The sequence below is a fragment of the Prionailurus bengalensis genome, chromosome B2 (genome assembly GCF_016509475.1).
Source record: "Prionailurus bengalensis isolate Pbe53 chromosome B2, Fcat_Pben_1.1_paternal_pri, whole genome shotgun sequence".
Lineage (NCBI taxonomy): Eukaryota > Metazoa > Chordata > Mammalia > Carnivora > Felidae > Prionailurus > Prionailurus bengalensis.
This window is the reverse complement of record NC_057349.1, coordinates 1,469,054-1,494,963: the sequence shown is the minus strand read 5'-3', so window position 1 is coordinate 1,494,963 and position 25,910 is coordinate 1,469,054. Positions and strand designations below refer to the sequence as shown.

At 38.5% G+C, this 25,910-nt stretch overlaps 1 protein-coding gene across 1 annotated transcript; it reads right to left on the bottom strand.

Annotated features, from left to right (window-relative positions):
• Positions 1 to 24,140: 24,140 nt before the first annotated feature.
• LOC122490588 (olfactory receptor 2W1) lies at positions 24,141 to 25,401 on the bottom strand. Its single transcript, XM_043593234.1, has one exon. It carries the CDS (start codon positions 25,316 to 25,318, stop codon positions 24,356 to 24,358), a length of 963 nt encoding a protein of 320 aa, XP_043449169.1. The 5' UTR covers positions 25,319 to 25,401; the 3' UTR covers positions 24,141 to 24,355.
• Between the last annotated feature and the right edge of the window lie 509 nt (positions 25,402 to 25,910).

The window sequence follows — 25,910 nt, the reverse complement described above, 5'->3', positions numbered from 1 at the left end:
GAAGCTTTTTGATGGAGTCTTTTGGGTTTTCCATGTCACCTGCAAAAAGTGAAAGCTTGACTCTTCTTTGCCAGTTTGGATGCCTTTTATTCCATGTTGTTGTCTGACTGCTGAGGCTAGCACCTCCAACACTATGTTAATCAACAGTGATGAAAGGGGACGTCCTTGTCATGTTTGCTGTCTCAGGGTGAAAGCTCTCAGTTTTTTCCCATTTGAGGATGAAATTAGCTGTGGGCCTTTCATATATGCCTTTTATGATGTTAAGGTATATTCCTTCTATCCTGACTACTTGAGGGCTTTTACTAAGAAATGATGCTATATTTTGTCAGATGATTTTTCTGCATCTATTGACAGGATCATATAGCTCTTATCCTTTCTTCTATTAATGTGATGTATCACATTGATTGATTTGCAAATATTGAATCATCTCTGCATCCAGGAACAATTCCCAGTTGGTCGTGGTGAATAATTCTTTTAATATACTGCTGAATTTTATTTATTAGTATCTTTTTGAGAATTATTACATCCAGGATCATGAGAGATATTGGTCTGGAATTCTTCTTGGTGGGGTCTTTGTCTGGTTTTGTAATTAATGTAATGCTGGCTTCATAAAATGAATATGGAAGATTTCCTTCCATTTCTATTTTTTGGAACAGTTTGAGAAGAATAGGTGTTAATTTTGCTTAACTGTCTGGTAGAATTCCCCTGGGAAACCGTCTGGACCAGGACTCTTATTTTTTGGGAGCTTAAAATTTTTTTTTAAATGTTTCTTTATTTCTGGAGAGAGAGAGAGAGAGAGAGTGTGAGAAGGGAAGGGGCAGAGAGAGGAAGACACAGAGTCTTAAGCAGGTTCCAGGCTCTGAGCTGTCAGCACAGAGGCCAACACAGTGCTTGAACCCATGGACCATGAGAACATTACCTGAGCCAAAGTTGGATGCTTAACTGACTGAGCCACACAGGCGCCCCTGTGGGGAGATTTTTTGATAACTGATTCAATTTCTCACTGGTTATATTCCTGTTCAAATTCTATATTTCTTCCCATTGGACTTTTTGTAGTGTGTGAGTGTCTACGAATTTGTCCATTTCTCCCAAATGGTTCAGTTTGTTGGCATATAATTAAATTTTTTTTTGTTTATTTATTTTTGAGAACGAGTGAGTGGGGGATGAGCAGAGAGAGAGGAAGACACAGACTCTGAAGCAGGCTCCAGGCTCTGAGCTGTCAGCCCAGATCCCAATGTGGGGCTCGAACTCAAGAGCTGTGAGACCATGACCTGAGCTGAAGTCGGATGCTTAACCAGCTGAGCCACCCCGGTGCTCCTGTTGGCATATAATTTTTATAGTATTCTCTAATAATTATTGATATTTCTGTGGTGGTAGTTGTGATCCCTCCTGTTTCATTATGATTTTATCTCTTTGGGTCCTCCTTTCTTGAGAAGTGTGATTAGGGGTTTATCAATTTTGTTTATTCTTTCAAAAAACTAGCTGTTAGATTCATTGATCTGTTCTACTGTTTTATTTTTATTCTATATCATTTATTTCTGCTCTCATATTTATTGTTTTACTTCTTCTGCTGGATTTAGCTTAATTTACTGCTGCTTTTCTAGCTCCTTTAGGTCTAAGGCTAGGTTGTGATTGGGACCTTTGTTGCTTCTTGAAATAGACATGCATTGCAAAGTATTTTCCTCTTAGGACTGCATTTGCTGTATCCCGACAGGTTTGGACTGTTGTGTTTTCATTTTTTATTTGCTTCCATGCATTTTTAAATTTCTTCTTTGATTTACTGATTAACCCATTCATTCTTCAATCGGGTGTTCTTTAACCTCCATGTATTTGTGGGCTCTCCAAATTTTTTCTTGTGGTTGAAAGTCTCATAGTGTTGGGATCTGAAAATATCCATGGTATGATCTCAATCTTTTTGTACTTTTTGAGGGCTGTTTTGGGACCCAGTATGTGATCTGTTCTGGAGAATGTTCCATGTGCACTCAAGAAGAATGTGTATTTTGCTGCTTTGGGATGAAAACTTCTGAACATATCTGTTAAGTCCATTTGGTCCAGTGTGTCATTCAGAGACAGTGTTTCCTTATTGATTTTCTGCCTAGATAATCTGTCTATTGCTATAAGTAGAGTATTAAAATCACCTATAATTACAGTATTATTATCATCAATAAGATTGCTTATGTTTATGGTTAATTGATTTATATATTTGAGTGCTATCATGTTAAGGGCATATTTACAATTGTTAGCTCTTCTTAATGGATAGACACCTTAATTATGATATAATGCCCTTTTTTCTCTTGTTACAGTCTTTCTTTTTGAAGTCCAGATAGTCTGATAGAAGTATGTATACCCCAGATTTATTTTGCCATCCACTAGCATGATAGGTGGTTCTTCATCCTCTCACCTTCAATCTGAAGGTTCCTCAGGTCTGAAATGAGTCTTTTTTTCTTTTTTACATATCAAGTTTATTGTCAGATTGGTTTCCATTCAACACCCAGTGCTCATCCCAACAGGTGCCTTCCTCAATACCCATCACCCACTCTCCCCTCCCTCCCACTCCATGTCAATCCTCAGTTTGTTCTCAGTTTTTAAGAATCTCTTATGTGTTGGCTCCCTCCCTCTCTAACCTTTATTTTTCTTCCCCTTACCCATGGTATTCTGGTAAGTTTCTCAGGATCCACATAAGAGTGAAACATATGGTATCTGTCTTTCTCTGTATGACTTATTTCACTTCGCATAACAGTCTCCAGTTCCATCCATGTTGCTACAAAAGGCCATATTTCATTATTTTTCATTGCCACGTGGTATTCCATTGTGTATATAAACCACAATTTCTTTATCCATTCATCAGTTGATGGACATTTAGGCTCTTTCCATAATTTGGCTATTGTTGAAAGTGCTGCTATAAACATTGGGGTACAAGTGCCCCTGTGCATCAGCACTCCTGTATCCCTTGGGTAAATTCCTAGCAGTGCTATTGCTGGGTCATAGGGTACATCTATTTTTAACTTTTTGAGGAACCTCCACAAAGTTTTCTAGAGCGGTTTCACCAGTTTGCATTCCCACCAACAATGCAAGAGGGTTCCCGTTTCTCCACATCCTCACCAGCATCTATAGTCTCCTGATTTGTTTATTTTAGCCACTCTGACTAGAGTGAGGTGATATATGAGTGTGGATTTGATTTGTATTTCCCTGATGAGGAGGGACATGAGCATCTTTTCATGTGTCTGTTGGCCATCTGGATGTCTTCTTTAGAGAAGTGTCTATTCATGTTTTCTGCCCATTTCTTCACTGGATTCTTTGTTTTTCGGGTGTGGAGTTTGGTGAGCTCTTTATAGACTTGGAATACTAGCCCTTTGTCCAATATGTCATTTGCAAATATCTTTTCACATTCTTTTGGTTGCCTTTTAGTTTTGTCGATTGTTTCCTTTGCAGTGTATAAGGTTGTTATCTTCATGAGGTCCCAATAGTTCATTTTTGCTTTTCATTTCCTTGCCTTTGGGGATGTGTCAAGTAAGAAATTGCTGCAGCTGAGGTCAGAGAGGTTTTTCCTTCTTTCTCCTCTAGGGTTTTGACACTTTCCTGTCTCACATTCAGATCCTTTATCCATTTTGAGTTTATTTTTGCGAATGGTGTGAGAAAGTGGTGTAGTTTCATCGATCTGCAGTTGCTGTCCAGTTCTCCCAGCACCATTTGTTAAAGAGACTGTCTTTTTTCCATTGGATATTCTTTCCTGCTTTGTCAAAGATGAGTTGGCCATACATTTGTGGGTCTGATTCTGGGGTTTCTATTCTATTCCATTGGTCTATGTGTCTGTTTTTGTGCCAACACCATGCTGTCTTGATGATTACAGCTTTGTAGTTGAGGCTACAGTCTGGGATTGTGATGCCTCCTGCTTTGGTCTTCTTCAAAATTACTTCAGCTATTCGGGGTCTTTTGTGGTTCCATACAAATTTTAGGATTGCTTGTTCTAGCTTCGAGAAGAATGCTGGTGCAATTTTGATTGGGATTGCATTGAATGTGTAGATAGCTTTGGGTAGTATTGACATGTTAACAATATTTATTCTTCCAACCCATGAGCACGGAATGTTTTTCCATTTCTTTCTATATTCTTCAATTTCCTTCATAAACTTTCTATAGTTTTCAGCATACAGATCTTTTACATCTTTGGTTAGGTTTATTCCTAGGTATTTTATGCTTCTTGGTGCAATTGTGAATGGGATCAGTTTCTTTATTTGTCTTTCTGTTGCTTCATTATTGGTATATAAAAATGCAACTGGTTTCTGTACATGAATTTTGTATCCTGCGACTTTGCTGAATTCATGTATTAGTTCTAGCAGCCTTTGGTGGAGTCTGTTGGGTTTTCCATGTATAATATCATGTCATCTGCAAAAAGTGAAAGCTTAACTTCATCCCTGCCAATTTTGGTGCCTTTGATTTCCTTTTGTTGTCTGATTGCTGATGCTAGAACTTAATGTTAAACAACAGCGGTGAGATTGGACATCCCTGTCGTGTTCGTGATCTCAGGGAGAAGGCTCTCAGTTTTTCCCCATTGAGGATGATATTAGCTGTGGGCTTTTCATAAATGGCTTTTATGATGTATAAGTATGTTCCTTCTATCCCGAGTGTCTTGAGGGTTTTTATTAAGAAAGGATGCTGAATTTTGTCAAATGTTTTTTCTGCATGGATTGAAAGGATCATATGATTCTTTTCTTTTCTCTTATTAATGTGATGTATCACGTTGATTGATTTGCGAATGTTGAACCAGCCCTGCAGCTCAGGAATGAATCCCATTTGATCATGGTGAATAATTCTTTTCATATGCTGTTGAATTCGATTCGCTAGTATCTTGTTGAGAATTTTTGAATCCATATTCATCAGGGATATTAGCCTGTAGTTCTCTTTTTTTTTGCTGGGTCTCTGTCTGGCTTAGGAATCAAAGTAATGCTGGCTTCATAGAATGAGTCTGGAAGTTTTCCTTCCCTTTCTATTTTTTGGAATAGCTTGAGAATGATAGGTATTATCTCTGTTTTAAATGTATGGTAGAATTCCCCTGGGAAGACAACTGGTCCTGGACTCTTATTTGTTGGGAGATTTTTGATAACTGATTCAATTTCTTTGCTGGTTATGGGTCTGTTCAAGCTTTCTATTTCTTCCTGTTTGAGTTTTGTAAGTGTGTGGGTGCTTAGGAATTTGTCCATTTTTTTCCAGGTTGTCTAGTTTGTTGGCATATAGTTTTTCAAAGTATTCCCTGATAATTGCTTATATTTCTGAGGGATTGGTTGCAATAATTCCATTTTCATTCATGATTTTATCTATTTGGGTCATCTCCGTTTTGTTTTTGAGAAGCCTGGCTAGAGGTTTATCAGTTTTGTTTATTTTTTCAAAAAATCAACTCTTGGTTTCATTGATTTGCTATACAGTTTTTTTAGATTCTATATTGTTTATTTCTTCTCTGATCTTTATTATTTCTCTTCTTCTGCTGGGTTTGGGGGGTGTCTTTGCTGTTTCATGCTTCTATTTCCTTTAGGTGTGGTGTTAGATTTTGTATTTGGGACTTTTTTTATTTCTTGAGATAGGACTTGGTTGCAATGTATTTTCCTCTCAGGACTGTCTTCACTGCATCCCAAAGCATTTGGATTGTTGGATTTTCATTTTCATTCATTTCCATATATTTTTCACTTTGTTCTCTAGTTGCCTGGTTGACCCATTCATTCTTTAGTAGGATGTTCTTTCACCTCCATGCTTTGGGAAGTTTTCCAGGCTTTTTCTTGTGGTTGATTTCAAGATTCATCACATTGTGGTCTGAAAGTATGCATGGTATGATCTCAATTCTTGTATACTTATGAAGGGCTGTTTTGTGACCCAGTATGTGATCTATCTTGGAGCAGGTTTCATGTGCACTTGAGAAGAAAGTATATTCTGTTGCTTTGGGATGCAGAGTTCTAAATATATCTGTCAAGTCCATCTAATCCAGTGTATCATTCAGGGCCCTTGTTTCTGTATTGATCCTGTGTCTAGATGATCTATCCCTTGTTGTAAGTAGAGTCTGAAAGTACCCTGCAATTACCACATTCTTATCAATAATGTTGCCTATGTTTGTGATTAACTGGTTTATGTATTTGGGGGCTCCCGTATTCAGCGCATAGACATTTATAATTGTTAGCTCTTCCTGATGGATAGACCCTGTGATTATTATATAATGCCCTTCTTCATCTCTTGTTACAGCCTTTAATTTAAAGTCTAGTTTGTCTGACATAAGTATGGGTACACAAGCTTTCTTTTGACTTCCAGTGGCATGATAGATAGTTCTCCATCTCCTCACTTTCAATCTGAAGGTGTCCTCAGGTCTAAAATGAGTCTCTTGTAGACAACAAATAGATGGGTCTTCTTTTTTTATCCTTCTGATACCCTATGATTCAGTGTTATTATAGAAGATATGGGTTTAGAGTCATTGTGATGTCTGTAGGTTTCATGCTTGTAGTAATGTCTCTGATACTTTGTGGTCCTTGCAACATTTCACTCACAGAGTCCCCCTTAGGATCTGTTGTAGGGCTGGTTTAGTGGTGATGAATTCCTTCAGTTTTTGTTTGGGAAGACCTTTATTTCTCCTTCTATTCTAAATGACAGACTTGCTGGATAAAGGATTCTTGGCTGCATATTTTTTCTGTTCATCACATTGAAGATTTCCTGCCATTCCTTTCTGTCCTGCCAAGTTTCAGTACATAGGTCTGCCACTAGTCGTATGGGTCTTATGTTAGAGTGTGTTTATTCCTAGGTGCTTTCAGAATTTTCTCTTTATCCTTGTATTTTGCCAGTTTCACTATGATATATCGCTCAGAAGATGGATTCAATTTACGTCTGAAGGGAGTTCTCTGTGCCTCTTGGATTTCAATGCCTTTTTCCTTCCCTGGATCAGGAAAGTTCTCATATGATTTGTTCAAGTACACCCTCAGCCCGTTTCTCTCTCTTGTCCTTTTATGGCATTCCTATGATACGGATATTGTTACATTTGATTGCATTACTTAGTTTTGTAATTCTCCCCTCACACTCCTGGATTTTTTTAATCTCTCTTTTTCTCAGCTTCCTCTTTTCCCATACTTTTATCTTCTAATTCACCTATTCACTCCTCTGCCTCTTCAATCCGAGCTGTGGTTGCCTCCATTTCATTTTGCACCTCATATATAGCATTTTTTAGCTCCTCCTGACTGCTTCTTAGTCCCTTGATCTCTGTAGCAATAGATTCTCTGCTGTCCTCTGTAGTTTTTTCAAGCCCAGCGATTAATTTTATGACTATTATTTTAAGTTCATTTTCTGCTATATTGCTTAAATCGTCTTTGATTAGTTCGTTAGCTGTCGCTACTTCCTGGAGTTTCTTTTGAGGAGAATTCTTCTGCTTCATCATTTTGGATAGTCCCTGGAGTGGTGCGGAACTGCAGGGCTCTTCCTCTCTGCTGTCTGGAGTGACTTGCATTGGTGGGTGGGGCCATAGTCAGACCTGATGTCTGCCCCCAGCCCACCGCTTGGGCCACAGGCAGACTGGTGTGTACCTTATCTTCCTGTCTCCTAGGGGCAGGACTCACTGTGGAGTGGTGTGGCCCCTGTCTGGGCTACTTGCAAACTGCCAGGCTTGTGGTGCTGCTTCGATGGGATCTGGCATATTAGCCGGGGTGGATCTGCAAGGTGCACAGGGGCGGGAGGGGCAGGCTCAGCTCGCTTTGCCTTTGGTGGTCCGCTGGGGGAGGGGCCCTGTGGCACTGGGAGGGAGGCAGACCTGTGGGAGGGATGGATCTGCAGAAGCACAGCATTGGGTGTTTGCGTGGTCAAGCAAGTTCATGACGGGAACTGGTTCCCTTTGGGATTTTGTCTGGGGGATGGGCGAGGTAGATGGCACTGGTCAGCGCCTTTGTTCCCCGCTAAGCTGAGTTCTGTCTTCCAGCCCTCAATAACTCTCCCTCCCGGTGTCCTTTAGCCCTTCCGGTCTCCGAGCAGAGCTGTTGACTTATAACATTCCAGATGTTAAGTCCCACTGGCTGTCAGAACATGCTCTGTCCAGCCCCTCTGCTTTTGCAAGCCAGAATCAGGGGCTCTGCCTTGCCGGGTGGGCTGGTTGCCCCTCCACTGCCCTGGCTCTCTCCCGCCAGTTCGCGTAGCATGCACTGCCTCTCTGCCCTTCCTACCCTCTTCTGTGGGCCTCTCATCTATGCTTGGCTCCAGAGAGTCCATTCTGGTAGTCTTCTGGAAGTTGTCTGGCTAAATTAGGCAGATGTGTGTGGGATCTAAGTGATTAGCAGGACGAGGTGAGCCCAGCGTTCTCCTACTCCGCCATCTTCCCAGAAGCTCTCTTTGGTGAGATTTAAATGGGATTGATTCCTTTATATCTCTCTTTGCTGCTTCAGTATAGGTGTATAGAAATGCAACTGATATTTGTACATTGATTTTACATCATGTGACGTTGCTGAATTCATGTATCAGCTCTAGTAGTTTTTGGTGGAGTCTTTGGGTTTTCCATGTAGAGTATCATGTTATCTGTGAAGAGTGAAAGTTTGAATTTTTTCTTGCTTATTTGGATGCCTTTTATTTCTTTTTATTGTATGATTCCTGAGGCTTGGTCTTCCAGTACTATGTTGAACAACAGCAGTGAGAAGGGACATCTCTGTTGTGTTCCTGGTCTTAGTGGGAAAGCTCTCAGTTTTTCCTTATTGAGGATGATGTTAACTGTGGACTTTTCCTATGTGGCTTTTATGATGTTAAGACATGTTCCTTCTATACCGACTTTCTTGAGGGCTTTTATCAAGAAAGGATGCTGTTTTTGTCAAATGCTTTTTTTGCATCTATTGACAGGATCATATGGTTCTTATCCTTTTTTCTCTTAGTGTAATGTGTCATGTTGATTGATTTATGAATATTGAACCAGACCTGCAGCCCAGTAATGAATCCCATTTGATCATGGTGAATACTTCTTTCATGTACTGTTGAATTAAATTTCTAGTTTCTTGTTGAGAATTTTTGCATCCAGTTTTGTCAGGGATATTGATCTATAATTCTCCTCAGTGGGGTTTTTATCAGGTTTGGGATCAAGGTAATGCTAATTTCATAGAATGAGTTTGGAAGTTTTCCTTCCATTGCTAGTTTTTGGGACAGTTTGAGGAGAATAGGTATTAACTCTTCTTTTAATATTTGTTAGAATTCCCCTTGGAAGCCATCTAGCCCAGGAATCTTATTTTTGGGAATTTTTTAAAAAATATGAAATTTACTGTTAAATTGGTTTCCATACACACCCAGTGCTCATCCCAACAGGTGCCCTCTTCAATCTTATGTTTAATTTCTTTTTTTAATTTCATTTTTTATTTTTTAAAATTTGCATCCAAATTAGTTAGCATATGCTGCAACAATGATTTCAGGAATAGATTCCTTAGTTCCCCTTACCCATTTAGCCCCTCTCCCCTCCCCAAACCCCTTAAGTAACTCTCAGTATGTTCTCCATATTTATTAGTCTCTTTTGTTTTGTCCCCCTCCCTGTTTTTATATTATTTTTGTTTCCCTTCCCTTATGTTCATCTGTTTTTTCTCTTAAAGTCCTCATATGAGTGAAGTCGTATGATTTTTGTCTTTCTCTGACTGACTAATTTCACCTAGCATAATACCCTCCAGTTCCATGCATGTAGTTACAAATGGCAAGATTACATTCTTCTTGATTGGCGAGTAATACTCCATTGTGTGTGTGTGTGTGTGTGTGTGTGTGTGTGTGTGTGTGTGTGTTTCTTTATCCATTCATCCATCGATGGACATTTGGGCTCTTTCCATACTTTGGCTATTGTTGATAGTGCTGCGTAAACATGGGGGTGCCTGTGTCCATTCAAAACTGCACACCTGTATCCTGTGGATAAATGCCTAGTAGTGCAATTGCTGGGTGGCAGGGTAGTTCTATTTTCAGTTTTTTAAGGAACCTCCATACTGTTTTCCAGAGTGGCTGCACCAGCTTGCATTCCCACCAACAATGCAAAAGAGATCCTCTTTCTCTGCATCCTCGCCAACATGTGTTGTTGCCTGAGTTGTTAACGTTAGCCCTTCTGACAAGTGTAAGGTGGTATCTCATTGTGGTTTTGATTTGTATTTCCCTGATGATGTGTGATGTTGAGCATTTTTTCATGTGTCGGTTGGCCATCTGGATGTCTTCTTTGGAGAAGTGTCTCTTCATGTCTTTTGCCCATTTCTTCCCTGGATTCTTTGTTTTTTGGGTGTTGAGTTTGAGAAGTTCTTTATAGATTTTGGATACTAACCCTTTATCTGATATGCCATTGGCAAATATCTTCTCCCATTCTGTTGGCTGCCTTTTAAAAGTTTTGCTGATTGTTTCCTTCGCTGTGCAGAAGCTTTTTATTTTGATGAGGTCACAGTAGTTCATTTTTGCTTTTGTTTCCTTGCCTCTGGAGACATGCTGAGTAAGAAGTTGCTGCAGCCAAGGTCAAAGAGGTTTTCACCTGCTTTCTCCTCGAGGATTTTGATGTCTTCCTGTCTTACATTGAGGTCTTTCATCCATTTTGAGTTCATTTTTGTGTATGGTGTAAGAAAGTGGTCCAGGTTCATTCTTCTTCATGTGGCTGTCTAGTTTTTCCAGCACCACTTGCTGAAGAGACTGTCTTCATTCCATTGGATATTCTTTCCTGCTTTGTCAAAGATTAGTTTGCAATACGTTTGTGGGTCCATTTCCAAGTTCTATTCTGTTCCGTTGGTCTGAGTGTCTGTTCTTGTGCCAGCACCATACTGTCTTGATGATTACAGCTTTGTAGTATGGCCTGAAGTCCAGGATTGTGATGTCTTCTGCTTTGGTTTTCTTTTCCAAGATCTCTTTGGCTATTTGGGGTCTTTTCTGGTTCCATACAAATTTCAGGATTTGTTCTAGCTCTGTGAAGAATGCTGGTGTTACTTTGTTAGGGATTGCATTGAATATGTAGATTGCTTTGGGTAGTATTGACATTTAAAAAATATTTGTTCTTCCTATCCAGGAGCATGAAATCATTTTCCATTTCTTTGTGTCTTCTTCCATTTATTTCATAAGCTTTCTATAGTTTTCAGTGTATAGATTTTTCATCTCTTTGGTTAGATTTATTCCTAGGTATTTTATGGTTTTTGGTGCAATTGTAAATGGGATCTATTCCTTGATTTCTCTTTCTGTTACTTTATTGTTGGTGCATAGGCATGGAACCGATTTCTGTGCATTGATTTTATATCCTGAAACTTTGCTGAATTCATGAATCAGTTCCAGCGGTTTTTTGATGGAATATTTATGGTTTTCCATATACAGTATCATGTCATCTGTGAAGAGTGAACGTTTGACCTCTTCCTGGCCAATTTGGATGCCTTTTATTTCTTTGTGTTGTCTGATTGCAAAGGCTAGGGCTTACAATACTATGTTGAATAACAGTGGTGGGAGTGGCCATCCCTGTCTTGTTCCTGACCTTAGGAGAGAGCTCTCAGTTTTTCCCCATTTGGATGATATTAGCTTTGGGTCTTTCATATATGGCTTTTATGATCTTGATGTATGATCCTTCTATCCCTTCTTTCTTGAGGGTTTTTGTCAAGAAAGGATGCTGTATTTTGTTAAATGCTTTATCTGCATCTATTGAGAGGATCATATGGTTCTTATCCTTTCTTTTATTGATGTGATGAATCACATTGATTGTTTTGCAGATATTGACCTAGCCCTGCATCCGCAGTAAAATCCCACTTGGTTGTGGTAAATAATTTTTTAAATGTATTGTTGGAGCCAGTTGGCTAATATCTTGTTGAGGATTTTTGTATCCATGTTCATCAGGGAAATTGGTCTATAGTTTTCCTTTTTAGTGGGATGTTTGGTTTTGGAATCAAGGTAATGTTGGCTTTGTAGAAAGAGTTTGGAAATTTTCCTTCCATTTTTATTTTTTGGAACAGCTTCAAAAGAATAGGTATTAACTCTTTAATCATTTGATGGAATTCCCCTGGAAAGCCATATGGCCCTAGACTCTTGTTTTATGGCATATTTTTGATTACTAATTCAATTTACATACTGGTTATGGACCTGTTTATATTTTTTATTTCTTTTTGTTTCAGTTTTGGTGTGTATATATTTCCAGGAATTCGTCCATTTCTTCCAGATTGCCTATTTTATTGGCATCTAATTGCTCATAATATTCTCTTGTTATAGTTTTTTATTTCTGTTGTGTTTGTTGTGATCTCTCCTCTTTTATTATTGATTTTATTTATTTGGGTCCTTTCCTTTTTCTTCTTGATCCAACTGGTTAGTGGTTTATTAATTTTGTTAATTCTTTCAAAGAACCAGCTTCTGGTTTCATTGATCTGTTGTAGTGGTTTTTTTTTGTTTGTTTGTTTCAATAGCATGAATTTCTGCTCTTATCTTTATTATTTCCTGTCTTCTGCTGGTTTTGGGCTTTATTTGCTGTTCCTTTTCCAGCTCCTTAAGGTGTAAGGTTAGGTTGTTTATCTGAGATCATCCTTCTTTAGGAAGGCCTGAATTGCTATCTACTTTCCCCTTATGACCGCCTTTTCTGCATCCCAGAGGTTTTGGGTTGTGGTGTTATCATTTTCATTGGCTTCCATATACTGTTTAATTTCCTCTTTAATTTCTGGTTAGCCCATTCATTCTTAGTAGAATGTCCTTCAGTCTCCAAGTATTTTTTACTTTTCCAAATTTTTTCTTGTGATTGATTTCGAGTTTCATAGAGTTGTGGTATGAGAATATGCATGGTATGATCTCGATCTTTTTGTACTTGCTGAGGGCTGATTTGTTTCCCAGAATGTGGTCTCTTCTGGACAACTTCCATGTGCGCTGGAGAAGAATGTGTACTCTGCTGCTTTAGGATGAAATGTTCTGAATATATCTGTGAAGTCCATCTGGTCCAGTGTGTCATTCAAGGCCATTGTTTCCTTGTTGGTATTCTGTTTAGATGATCTGTCCTTTGCTGTGAGTGGGGTGTTGAAGTCTCCTACTATTATGGTATTACTGTTGATGAGTTTCTTTATATTTGTGATTAATTGACTTTTATATTTGTGTACTCTCACATTTCACACATATATGTTTACAATTGTTAGGTCTTTTTGGTGGATAGACCCCTTGATTATGATATAATTCCCTTATGCATCTCTTAATACAGTTTTTATTTTAAAGTCTCGATTGTCTGATATAAGTATGGCTACTGTGGCTTTCTTTTGTTGACCGTTAGCATGATAGATGGTTCTCCACCCCCTTACTTTCAATCTGAAGGTGTCTTTAGGTCTAAAGTGGGTCCTTTGTAAACAGCATATAGATGGATCTTGTTTTCTTATCCATTCTGTTACTGTATGTCTTTTGATTGGAGCATTGAGTCCATTGACGTTTAGAGTGAGTACTGAAAGATATGAATTTATTGCCATTATGATGCTTTTAGAGTTGGAGTTTCTGGTGGTGTTCTCTGGTCCTTTCTAATCTTTGTTGCTTTGGGTATTTATTTATTTGTTTATTTATTCATCTTTTCTCCTCTCAGGGATTCCCCCTTAAAATTTCTTGCAGGGCTGGTTTAGTGGTCACAAACTCCTTTAATTTTTGTTTGTCTGGGGCACTTTTTATCTCTCCTTCTATTTTGAATGACAACCTTGGTGGATAAAGAATTCTTGGCTGCATGTTTTTCTGATTCAGAAAATACATTGAATACATCCTGCCACTCTTTTCTGGCCTGCCAAGTTTCTGTGGATAGGTCTGCTGCAAACCTGATCTGTCTTCCCTTGTATGTTAGGGACTTTTTTCCCTTGCTGCTTTCATGATTCTCTTCTTGCCTGAGTATTTTGTGAATTTGACTATGATATGCCGTGTTGATGATCGGTTATTGTTGAATCTAATGTGGATCCTCTGTGCTCCTGGATTTTGACCTCTGTGTCTTTCCCCAGGTTAGGAAAGTTTTCCACTATGATTTGCTCACATAACTCTTCTACACCTATTTCTCTGTCTTCCTCTTCTGGGACCGCTATTATTCTGATGTTGTTCCTTTTTAATGAGTCACTGATTTCTCTAATTCTTAAATCGTGCTCTTTTGCCTTAATCTCCCTCTTTTTATCTGCTTCATTGTTCTCCAGAAGTTGGTCCTCTATATTGCTGATTCTCTGTTGTGCCTCATGCATCTTTGCTGCTGCAGCATCCATCCATGATTGCAGCTCAGTTATAGCAGTGTTTATTTCATGCTGACTAGTGTTTACTTCTTTTATCTCTGCAGAAAAGGATTCTAGCCTATTTTCAACTCCTGGTAGTATTCTTATTATCAGGATTCTAAATTCTGGTCCAGGCATCTTGCTTGTATCTTTTGGTTAAATCCCTGGCTGTCGTTTCTTCATGCTCTGTCTTTTGGAGTGAATTCCTTCATTTCATCATTTTGAAGGGAGAAAAGGAATTAATGAGGTAGAAAAATTAAAATTAAAAAATATTAAAATTAGAAATTTAAAACACAGACTCACACACACACACACACACACACACACAAATGAATAAATGATGCTAGATCCTATGTATGTTTTGGTCTGGGTGTTGAAAGTTTGATATATTAGAGAAAACAGGGGGGAAAAAGAAATCATTTGAGAATTTGAAAAAATGAATACACTGAAGTAGACTAAAATGAAATAATGGAAGTAAAATAGAGTTTGAAAAAAATCTACACAGACGTAAACAATATAGTAGAAAAAATTAATGAAAAATATTTTAATAAAAATTAAAAATAAAAATGAGTTTTTTCTTTTTCTGAAGAGAAAAAAGAAAAGAAAAAAATGAAATCATTTGAAAATTTGAAAAGCGGAATACAGTGTAGTAGACTAAAATAAAATGATAAAAGTAAAATAGAATTTGAAAAAATTTCCATAAAAGTAAAACATATAATGAAACAAATTAAGGAAAAATATTTTTAATAAAAATTGAAAATAAAAAGAAATTCTTTCTCTCTCTGTATTCAAGAAAAAAAGAAACGAAAAAGAAAAAAAAATGGAAATCGTTTGAACATTGGAAAAAATGAATACAGTGGAGTAGACTAAAATAAAATGATGGACGTAAAATAGAATTTGAAAAAATTTCCATAAAAGTAAAACATATAGTGAAACAAATTAAGGAAAAAAATATTAAAAAAAATTTTTTTTCAACGTTTTTATTTATTTTTGGGACAGAGAGAGACAGAGCATGAACGGGGGAGGGGCAGAGAGAGAGAGAGACACAGAATCGGAAACAGGCTCCAGGCTCCGAGCCATCAGCCCAGAGCCTGACGCGGGGCTCGAACTCACGGACTGTGAGATTGTGACCTGGCTGAAGTTGGACGCTTAACTGACTGCGCCACCCAGGCGCCCCAAGGAAAAATATTTTTAATAAAAATTGAAAATAAAAAGAAATTTTTCCTCTTTCTGTATTCAAGAAAAAAAGAAACGAAAAAGAGAAAAAGAAAAAAATGGAAATCGTTTGAACATTGGAAAAAAATGAATACAGTGGAGTAGACTAAAATAAAATGATGGACGTAAAATAGAATTTGAAAAAATTTACACAAAAGTACAAAATATAGTAAAAAATATTAAAGAAACATATTTTTAATAAAAATTGAAAATAAAAATGAATTTTTCTCTTTCTGTATTCAAGAAAAAGTTGTGAAAAAGAGAATAAAAAGAAAATTGAACAGATGGACCTGCTAACAGATTGAAATACGACTGAAATTATTTTGTTTTCCCCTAGAAGTCAGTCTATGAAGCGCTTTATAGTCCATAAACTAACCAGGCGGTGAGACTTGTGTTCTTGAAGAGCGAGGTTGGCCCAGTTGGGCGGGGCTTAGCGTAATGGCTCCGTTCTCCACTAGATGGCGCTGTTATCCTACTGGGATGGATTGTTGTGTTGCTCGTAAGTGCCTATGCACATGTGCTGGAACGGTGAAAGTGGCGTCACCCAGCTACCTAGTCTCTAGTATCGGAACTCTGTTCTCCCCAATCAGCAATCATGCACCTGTCCTTTGTCTTCAGCTATCATCCATTCCCTGCTTTTTCACTGTCTATGGCCAAGCCCCAGGCAGTACCTCTCCCCTGAGTTTTGTCTCAGATGTGGCTGTTTTCCCCAGCCCCTGACTTCTGAAGGACAGTGGCTTTGACCCTATCCACCCCTCTGTGGAGGGTCTCACTGAGCAATGGCCAAATGCCAGCTGCTCCCAGGAATGCTTGTGGGACCGTGATGCTGCTGGTGCCCCGAGACTGTGGCCAGGTGCCATCCTGCCCCAGAAAAAGTTAATGAGATAGTGTAGCAGCAGCTTTTCAGTGATTATGGAAAATTAAAACACACATCTGGCACCAGGCTTCACCCTTAACCGCCTTGTTCCAGCACAAGGGAATGTGGCTATTTTCTGGGGTCTGCTGGGACCAGGTGGCTTCAACAGTCTCTACCAAATGTCCTTCCAGCAGTGGAACTGCTTTTCCCTCTGTGGCCCAACCTTCCCACCAGAGCACTGCCAGGTATCAAGCTGAGGACTTGCAGACTGTTTGCTTCCCTTGTTTACAGTCTTTTTTTTTTTCAACGTTTATTTATTTTTGGGACAGTGAGAGACAGAACATGAACGGGGGAGGGGCAGAGAGAGAAGGAGACACAGAATCGGAAACAGGCTCCAGGCTCTGAGCCATCAGCCCAGAGCCCGATGCGGGGCTCGAACTCACAGACCGCGAGATCGTGACCTGGCTGAAGTTGGACGCCTAACCGACTGCGCCACCCAGGCGCCCCTTGTTTACAGTCTTAATGGAATTTAAACCCTCTCCTTTCTCCTCTCTCCCTGTTTAGTTTAGTCCCTGCGGCTGTTTTCCAATTTTCCACTTTCTCTCAGCTTCTTTTGCGGAGGGGTGCTTTTCCTGTATCCGCCCCCCCCATCTCCATCCTCTCACTGCACGAAAGTACCTCCCTGCCCTCCATGTCTTCTCACTCCCCAAGTTCACCTCTCTGCACAGTGTACCTGCCGAATTCTGTGGTTCAGGTTGTGCAGATTGTTGTGTTAATCCTGAAATCAGTTTTCTAGTTGTGCAGGATGGTTTAGTGTTGGTCTGGATGTATTTCATGGACGTTAGACACACAAAAAACTTTCATGCTGTTCTTCCATCTTGGCTCCCTCCTAAGGTTTTTATGTTAATTTCAATATAGTTAACATACAGTGTTTTGTTAGTTTCAGGTGTATAAAATAGTGATTCAACAATTCAATACATGATGACATAGTGCTCATCATGGTAACTGTACTCTTAATCCCTTTGACCAATTTCACCCATCCTACCACCCGCATCCCTTCTGGTATGCATTATTTTAAATGAGTATTCTCAGCTAAAGTTATCGTTTTTTAAAATAAGAACATTTTTACTTGAAGCATACTTTAGAATACATGGTTCTAAAAGATACATATAAAACATTCCTTCCAAGAAAAATAGAATACACATTTTTTTTGCAAGCACACACAAGAATTCCCTGGTTAAGTTGCATTAAAAAAGACATAACAAATATTACAAATTTAAGAAGAATGAAATCATACCAACTATATCTTCTAGCCACAATGGTACAAAACTAAAGTACAATAATAAAACCAAGCTTGAAAATCTACAACATGAATGGTAAATATTTAATATGTAAATATGAAACAACACACTACTGCACAAACAATGGGCCAAATAAGAAATAAAATGGCAAAGCAAAATGTGTATGAAAACAAAATAAAAAGAAAGCACAATATTCCAAAACATATGGGATGCAGCAAAAGCAGATGTTAGAGTGAAGTTTTTGCTATAAATAGTTGTGTTAAGAAAAACAGTTCAGGGGTGCCTGTGTAGCTCAGTTGATTAAGTGGGTCACTGGATGTCAGCTCTGTTCATGATCTCATGGTTTGTGAGTTTGAGTTCTGTACTGGGCTCTGTGTTGATAGTACAGAGCCTGCCTGGGATTCTGCCTCCTTCTCTCTATGCCCCTCCCCCACTTGCTGTCTCTCAAAATAAATAAAAATAAACTTAAAAAGAAAAAAATTCAAATAAACAACTTACCATCACACTACAAGGAACTAGAAACAGTATAAACTTGGCTGAAATTCAGTAGAGGAAGGAAATAACAAAGAAAAACCAGAAATAAAATAGAGACCAGAATAAACAATAAGATAACTTTGGAAGTAATGACCAGTTTTTCAAAAAACAAAACAAAACAAACAAAATTGGCAATGCTTGAGCTACATTAATAAAAAAGAGAGAAGACTTGAAAATTAAAATGAGAAATGGAAGAGAAAACAATACAACAGATAACCAGAGAAATACATAGTGTGATGACAGATTAGTATCAGATAACTTAGAAAATAACCCAGATAATTTCCAAAAATGCAGAGGTTACCAAGATTGAATCAAGGATCTTGAAGCCTAGAAATAGGAAATTATCTTAGACCAATAAGAAGAATGAAAGTTGAATTAGGAATTAAAAATCTCCCAGCACAGAAAAGCACAAGACCACATGATTTCATTGTTGATTTCTAACACACATTAAAAAAAGTTTAATGACAATCTTTATCAAAATCTTACAAATAATGGAATAGGGGGAACATATTTAAAGTTATTCCATGCAGGCAGTACTACCGTGATACCAGAGCAGGATAAAAACAATACAAAATTAAAAAACTCTTGTCTGATATAAGTATTGCCACTCTGGTTTCTTTTGGTTTCTGTTTGCATAATAGATGTTTCTCCACTCATATCCAATCTGCAGGTGTCTTAGGTCTAAAATGAGTCTCCTGTAGGTAGCATACAGATGGGTCTTGATTTTTTTATCCATTCTGACAACCTATATCTCTCTTTTTTTAACTTTAAAAATTTTTTAAAGCTTTATTTATTTATTTATTTATTTTTTTTTAAATTTTTTTTTCAACATTTATTTATTTTTGGGACAGAGAGAGACAGAGCACGAACGGGGGAGGGGCAGAGAGAGAGGGAGACACAGAATCGGAAACAGGCTCCAGGCTCTGAGCCATCAGCCCAGAGCCCGACGCGGGGCTCGAACCCACAGACTGCGAGATCGTGACCTGGCTGAAGTCGGACACTTAACCGACTGCGCCATCCAGGCGCCCCAAAGCTTTATTTATTTTTGAGAGAGATAGATGGAGACAGAGCATGAGTGGGGGAGGAACAGAGAGAGGGAGACATAGAATCTGAGGCAGACCCCAGGATCCAAACTGTCAGCACAGAGCCCAACACGGGGTTCGAACTCATGAATCCTGAGATCATGACCTAAGCTGAAGTTGGACACCCAACTGACTGAGCCACCCAGGCTCCCCTCCTTTTTTAAATTTTTAAAATTTAATGTTTATTTCCAAAAGAGAGAGACAGAGCACAAGTGGGGCAGGGGCAGAGAGTGAGGGAGACACAGAATCTGAAACAGGCTCCGGGCTCTTAGCTGTCAGCACAGAGCCTGATGCGGGGCTCGAACTCATGAGCTGTGAGATTATGACATGAACTGAAGTCAGATGCTTAACTAACTGAGCCACCCAGGTGCCACAAACCTATGTCTTTTGATTGGAGCATTTTGGTCCATTTGCATACAAGGTAGTGATTGATAAGTAGGTATTTATTGGCATTTCATTATTTTCTTTTTTCATTGTTTCTGGAGATTTTCTCTGATCCTTTCTTGCTTTTGTCATTTTTGGTCTCTCCTTTCCAGTCAAAGAGTTCCCTTTAATATTTCTTGCAGGGCTGGTTTAGTGGTAACAAACTCCTTTGGTTTTTGATTGGGAAACTCTATCTCTCCTATTTTGACTGATAGCCCTGCTGGATAGGATATTCTTGGTGGCATATTTTTCCCATTCATGGTTTTGAATATATCATGCCACTCCCTTCTGACTTGCCAAGTGTGTGTTGAGAAATTTGCAGCTGGCCTTATGGGGTTTCCCTTGTAATTTGAGTTCTTTTATCTTTCTGCTTTTAAGATTTTTTGTTTTATCACTTTATTTTGAAAACTTAACTAGAATGTCTTGTTGTTGGCCTGCTTTCGTTGATTTTGATGGGAGTTATTTGTGCCTCTTGGATTGGGATGTCCATTTCCTTCCCCAGATTAGGGAAGCTTTCAGCTCTCCTTTCTTGAACTACACTTTCTGCCTCCTTTTCTCTCTCTTATTCTTCTGGGACTGCTAAAATATGAATATTCTTACATTTGATGGAATCATTGAGTTCCCTACAGGGAAAGCCTATTCTTGTGATCCATAATTCTTTCTCTCTTTTGTTCAGCTTCACTATTTTTCCATTATTTTCTCTTCCATATCACTTGTTCATTCCTCTGCTTCTTCCACCTGCTCTTCATTTTATCAAGCCTGTTTCCCATCTCATTTATTGCATTCTACCTCTCTCATTGATTCCTTTTTTAAAACTCTTTTATCTCTGCTGTAGGGGTCTCCCTGATGTCTTCCATTCTTTTCTCAAAACTAGTGAATATCCTTATGATTGTTGCTTTAAATTCTCCATCAGGCCTGTTACTTACATCTGTCTCACTTAGATCACTGGCTGTGACCTTATCTTGTTCTTTCATTTGCATTTTTTCTTTCTTTTTTTAATATATAATTTATTGTCAAATTGGTTTCTATACAACACCCAGTGCTCATCTCAACAGGTGCCCTCCTCAGTGCCCATCACCCACTTTCCCCTCCCCCCCACCATAAACCTTCAGTTTGTTCTCAGTTTTTAAGAGTCTCTTATGGTTTGCCTCCTTTCCTCTCATAACTTTTTTTTCCTCTTCTCCTCCCCCATGGTCTTCTGTTAAGTTTCTCAGGATCCACATATGAGTGAAAATGTATGGTATCTGTCTTTCTCTGCCTGACTTATTTCACTTAGCACAACACTGTCCGGTTCCACCCACGTTGCTACAAATGGCCAGATTTCATTCTTTCTCATTTGATTTTTTCTAAGTCTGCCTTCTTCTCTGTGTTAGAAAAGTTCTTATGGGGGCGCCTGGGTGGCGCAGTCGGTTAAGCGTCCGACTTCAGCCGGGTCACGATCTCGCGGTCCGTGAGTTCAAGCCCCGTGTCAGGCTCTGGGCTGATGGCTCAGAGCCTGGAGCCTGTTTCCGATTCTGTGTCTCCCTCTCTCTCTGCCCCTCCCCTGTTCATGCTCTGTCTCTCTCTGTCCCAAAAAATAAATAAACGTTGAAAAAAAATTAAAAAAAAAGAAAAAAAAAGAAAAGTTCTTATGTCTCCTTCTCCTGAAAGTAATGACCTTAGGAAGAAATGGTCATGTAGAAGCTTCAGAGAGTGCCTCCAGTATGTGCTTCATGTGCTCTGCTGTTGTGTTTTGGCTGCTCTATCTTTCAGGCCAGTCGTCTGCAGAGACTGTCCTTGCTTCCCATGGACAGTGTTTGGTCCCTGGTCTGATTGTGGTGAGTTTAACTAGGTGTGCTCTGGTTGGCTTGTTAAATGAGACCTGACACCAGCTCCACCAGAACTGAGGTCCTGCAGAACTCTCTGGTCAGGAGATGTGGTGGCTTGTGCTGTACTTCTGAGTGATGGGGCTTGCCACAGTGGGGCTGAGGCAAGCTTGTCTGAGAAGGACCATCCTGCCAGGGTACAGGGGGGTGCAGCTTGGTGAGTCAGTTTAGGCAGCCAGTGCCCATGTGGCACTGTTTCCCATAGGTGACTCTGTGTTCATGCTGAGGGGAGGAGGAGGGAAATGTCACTGATCAGCTCCTTAGTTCCTGGAAAGGTGTCTCCCTGAATTCTTACAGATGTACTGATTAACTTATAGGGGCTCAATATATTTTAAGGATTTATTATAACTTAGCATAATGGTCTGAGAATATGCAATTCTTTAAGAGAAATAAGAGAGAGGTTAATTATTTAAAATATTGGTTTATTTTTCAGGCCTAATGCAGGAGAAACTTAAGCCAAAGGAAAAATAGAACTAAAGATACACATGAAAACAAACAATTATAGGTATAAGATACAATATTTTCCTAAGAGTCCATTGCTAGTCTACTTTTGGTATACTTATTATTGAAGTTAGCAAATGACTTAATGTTTATCCTAATGTTATTAGTTAAAGACTCTTGCCAAGACTAAAAATAAACTTTCAAAATACAAGAATAATGGGTGAGGTGGCCAGACCTGTGTACCTCAGGGACACAGAACTTATGTTCTTTCTGTTGACACTTTATGTGGGCTGATGAACTGTTTCTGGAGGCACCTGTAAAGGAGATTGATGTGGGTGAAAGGACATTGACAGTATCCTACATCACATTATATTTTATGTGAGGCATTTCTGTGTTCTGAGTGGGAAAGTAAAAATTATCCAGTGACGGCTCCTCTTCACATTTCAAGAATTATGAGGTGACAGAGGAGAAAATATTATATATGTGATTGATTATACTTCTTAAATTATAGGGTCTTTTAGAGAAAGGTTTCAGATCACAGAAAATATCAAAGGGCAATTAAAAGGTCATCATATTTCACCATAAAAAGCTAAATACTATATTACAATAATTGGAAATGAAAAGTTATTCATTCTATGAAATTCCACTACATAAAAATGTATGAATCTACATTTCTCAAAAATTACACAAATCCATGATTCTCTAGATATCTAAGGCAAATCCTAACTAAACTCAAGCTAGTCATTGAGATTGAGACAGCGTGGAATAAATGTTTCATGAGTGAATAAGTAATGAATAAAACTGTTTTATTACCTCTAAATGCTTTAATTTGTTTCTTCTCACATTCTTGTGTCATGGTAAAGAAAAAATAACTTCAATAATGAAGACCCATTATTCAGGATAAATGTTTGTATGGCATCAAAAGAGATTTGATGTATAATATTTGTACATTATGATGTTACATGCACCACACAAAGTAAATGAAATCATCCATTCAGGTCTATATTTCTGAAGACGCAAGCATTAGCATAGAAAATAAAAACTAGATAAACAAAACACTTCCTATGGGTCTTTAGAATAAATCACATGTCTTCACATTTATATTTATAGCTCTTGGTATTATGTTACAAACAAAAATAAAAATTCCTAATGTCCCAATTTCCCTGAAGATATGCCAATGATGAAAGTCATAAAAGAGCTAAGTAGGATGGGTATAGTATTGTTTGCATCCACAGAATGTTCATATACACCAACTATTCTATTAATTCTCTCTATGCCCTAAGAATTACTTGCCTCAGTAGAAATTAAAGACAGATTCCCACCAACTGTGCATTAGGGTTCCTTTTTCTCCACATTCTCACCAACACTTGTTATTTCTTGAATTTTTGATTTTAACCATTGTGACAAGTGTAAAGTGATCTCTTATTGTGGTTTTAATTTGCATTTCTCTGATGCTTAGTGATGTTGAGCATCTTTTCATGTGTGTTGCCTATCTATTCATCTTCTTTGGAAAAACACATATTCAAGCCCTCTGCCCATTTTCAAATCAGATGATGATGATGATGATGATGATGATGATGATGACTTTTGGTGTTGAGTTGTGTAAATTCTTTATATATTTTGGATGTAACATTTCAATATTTCTTCTTCCAATCACTAATTTGCCTTCTTGTTTTGTTGATTGTTTCCTTTGCTGTTTAAACCCTTTTAATTTTGTTGTAGTCTCAATAGTTTAATTTTCTTTTGTTTTCCTTATCAGAGGAGACATATTTCAAAAAATGTTTCTCTGGCTGATGTTGAAGGAATTACTATCCTCATGCACTGTTGGTGGGAATGCAAACTGTTACAGCCACTGTGGAAAAACACTATGGAGTTTCCTTGAAAAATTAAAAAAAGAATCACCATATGATCCAGTATTCCAGTAAAAACACTAATTTGAAAAGATATAGGCACCCTCTGTTTACTGCTAAGATATGGAAGCAATCGAAGTGTCAGTTGATAGATGAGTGGATAAAGAAGGTGTGGTATATGCATAATGGAATATTACTCAGCCATGAAAAGAACAAAATCTTGCTGCAAAATCCACCATAACATGGTTGAGTAAGAGCATGTAATGCTAAGTGAAATAAGTCAGTCAGAGAAAGACAAAGACCATATGATTTCACTCATATGTAGAATTTAGGCATCAAAGCAAATGAACAAACAAAGAAAAGAAAGATAAAAAATAGACTCTTAAGTATAGGGAATTAGTAATTTCTAGAGGCGAGGTGAGTGAGGAGATGGGTGAAATAGATAAAGGGGATTGAAAGTACACGTGATGAGCATTGATAAATGTATAGAATTGTTGAATCACATTGTATACCTAAAACTAATATAACACTGTGTGTTTATTGCACTTGAATAAAACAAGGAAAGACAATTAGAAAATGTTTTTCATTGTCTTATCCAGGGTAATACGATTCTATGACTTTTGGTCCCTCTTTGATTTTGTAGATTCACGGTCAACTCTCACCAGCTTCCTCAATGCATTCTTCATGTCCTTGTTCCGCAGGGTATAAACGAGAGGGTTAAGACTTGGAGTGACGATCGTGTAAAAGAGGGTGAGGAACTTTCCCTGGTCTTTGGAGGCACTGTTACCTGGTTGCAGGTACATGTAGATAATAGTTCCATAGAAGATGGACACGACAGTGAGATGAGATCCACAGGTATTAATTGCTTTTTGTTGGCCTTCTTTTGACTTTATTCTCAGCACAGCTTTGGCAATGTAGCCATAGGATATAAGAATAAGGCCGAGTGGTGTAAGGACAATGACAATGCCCAAAGCAAAAACAGACATTTCAACTGTCGTGGTGTCTATACATGCTATCTTGACCATAGCTGGCAACTCACACAAGAAATGGTCCAGAAGGTTGTTTCCACATCGAGGCAAATTCAGGGTGAGTGTACATAATAATACAGAATTGGCCAAACTAATGCTCCAGACCGTGATTATCATCTTGAGACAGAGATGTGGGTTCATGATTACCAAATAATGCAGGGGCTTACAAATAGCTGTGAAACGATCATAGGACATAACAGCGAGGAGGAGGCACTCAGTGGAACCCAACCACATATAAACGTAGAGTTGAGTGACACAGCCCACATAGCTGATGGTCTTGTCAGGTCCCCACAAGTTAACGAGCATCTGAGGGATGATGCTGGTTGTGAAACATAGATCCAGGAAAGATAAGTTCCTGAGGAAAAAATACATCGGTGTGTGGAGATGGGAATCCAGGAGAGATGCAAGGATGATGGCTGTGTTACCCACCCACGTAATGAAGTAGAAGAGAGTGACAACTCCTGATAGGACCATCTCCAGTTTGGGATGGTCCGAGAAGCCGAGCAGAATAAAACCGTGCAGAGAAGTGTGATTGTTTTGGCCCATAGTCCTTCAGTGTCCAAATCCTAGAATGAGAAAAGCAGAAGGAGGTGAAGGAGGATGGGGATGAGGAGGAGGAGGAGGAGCAGGAGGAGTAAGAGAAGGAGATGGAGGAGGAGAAATTGTCAGTACAGACCACATAATTTAACTAAAGGGAAAGAATTTATGCTAATAATTAAAAAATAATGGGTGAAAGTAAATATTATAGCCAAGTAATCTGGTATTTGTTGTAGATCATTTTATGGTGTTGGATTTAATATTATATTTTTATCTCGGTGAGCTTGGAGATATTACTCTTAAACTCAAGGTCTGCAAAATTTGCAAGTTTGAAAGGATCTGTTTCTAAAGTGATGTGACCCTCTGATTCTCTACCAATCTTGTTCGCTTGATATAATGAACACATTATTTTTCTGGTCAGCAAATTTACCTATAAAATGTAATTATTTTGCTAATATCAGAATGAGGAAAAAAAGTGTTCCTCTTCTTTCATATCTTAGTGGTAGCACCGTTGGTGTCCCGGTTTCTCATGTAGGAGATATGGCCTTTTACCCCGACATCTTTATGTCTCTCATCCCAATACCTAACTTATCGCCGAAAT

Excerpts from the sequence above, each read along its gene's own strand:
- LOC122490588 (XM_043593234.1), bottom strand. The coding sequence starts at position 25,318 with ATGGGCCAAAACAATCACACTTCTCTGCACGGTTTTATTCTGCTCGGC.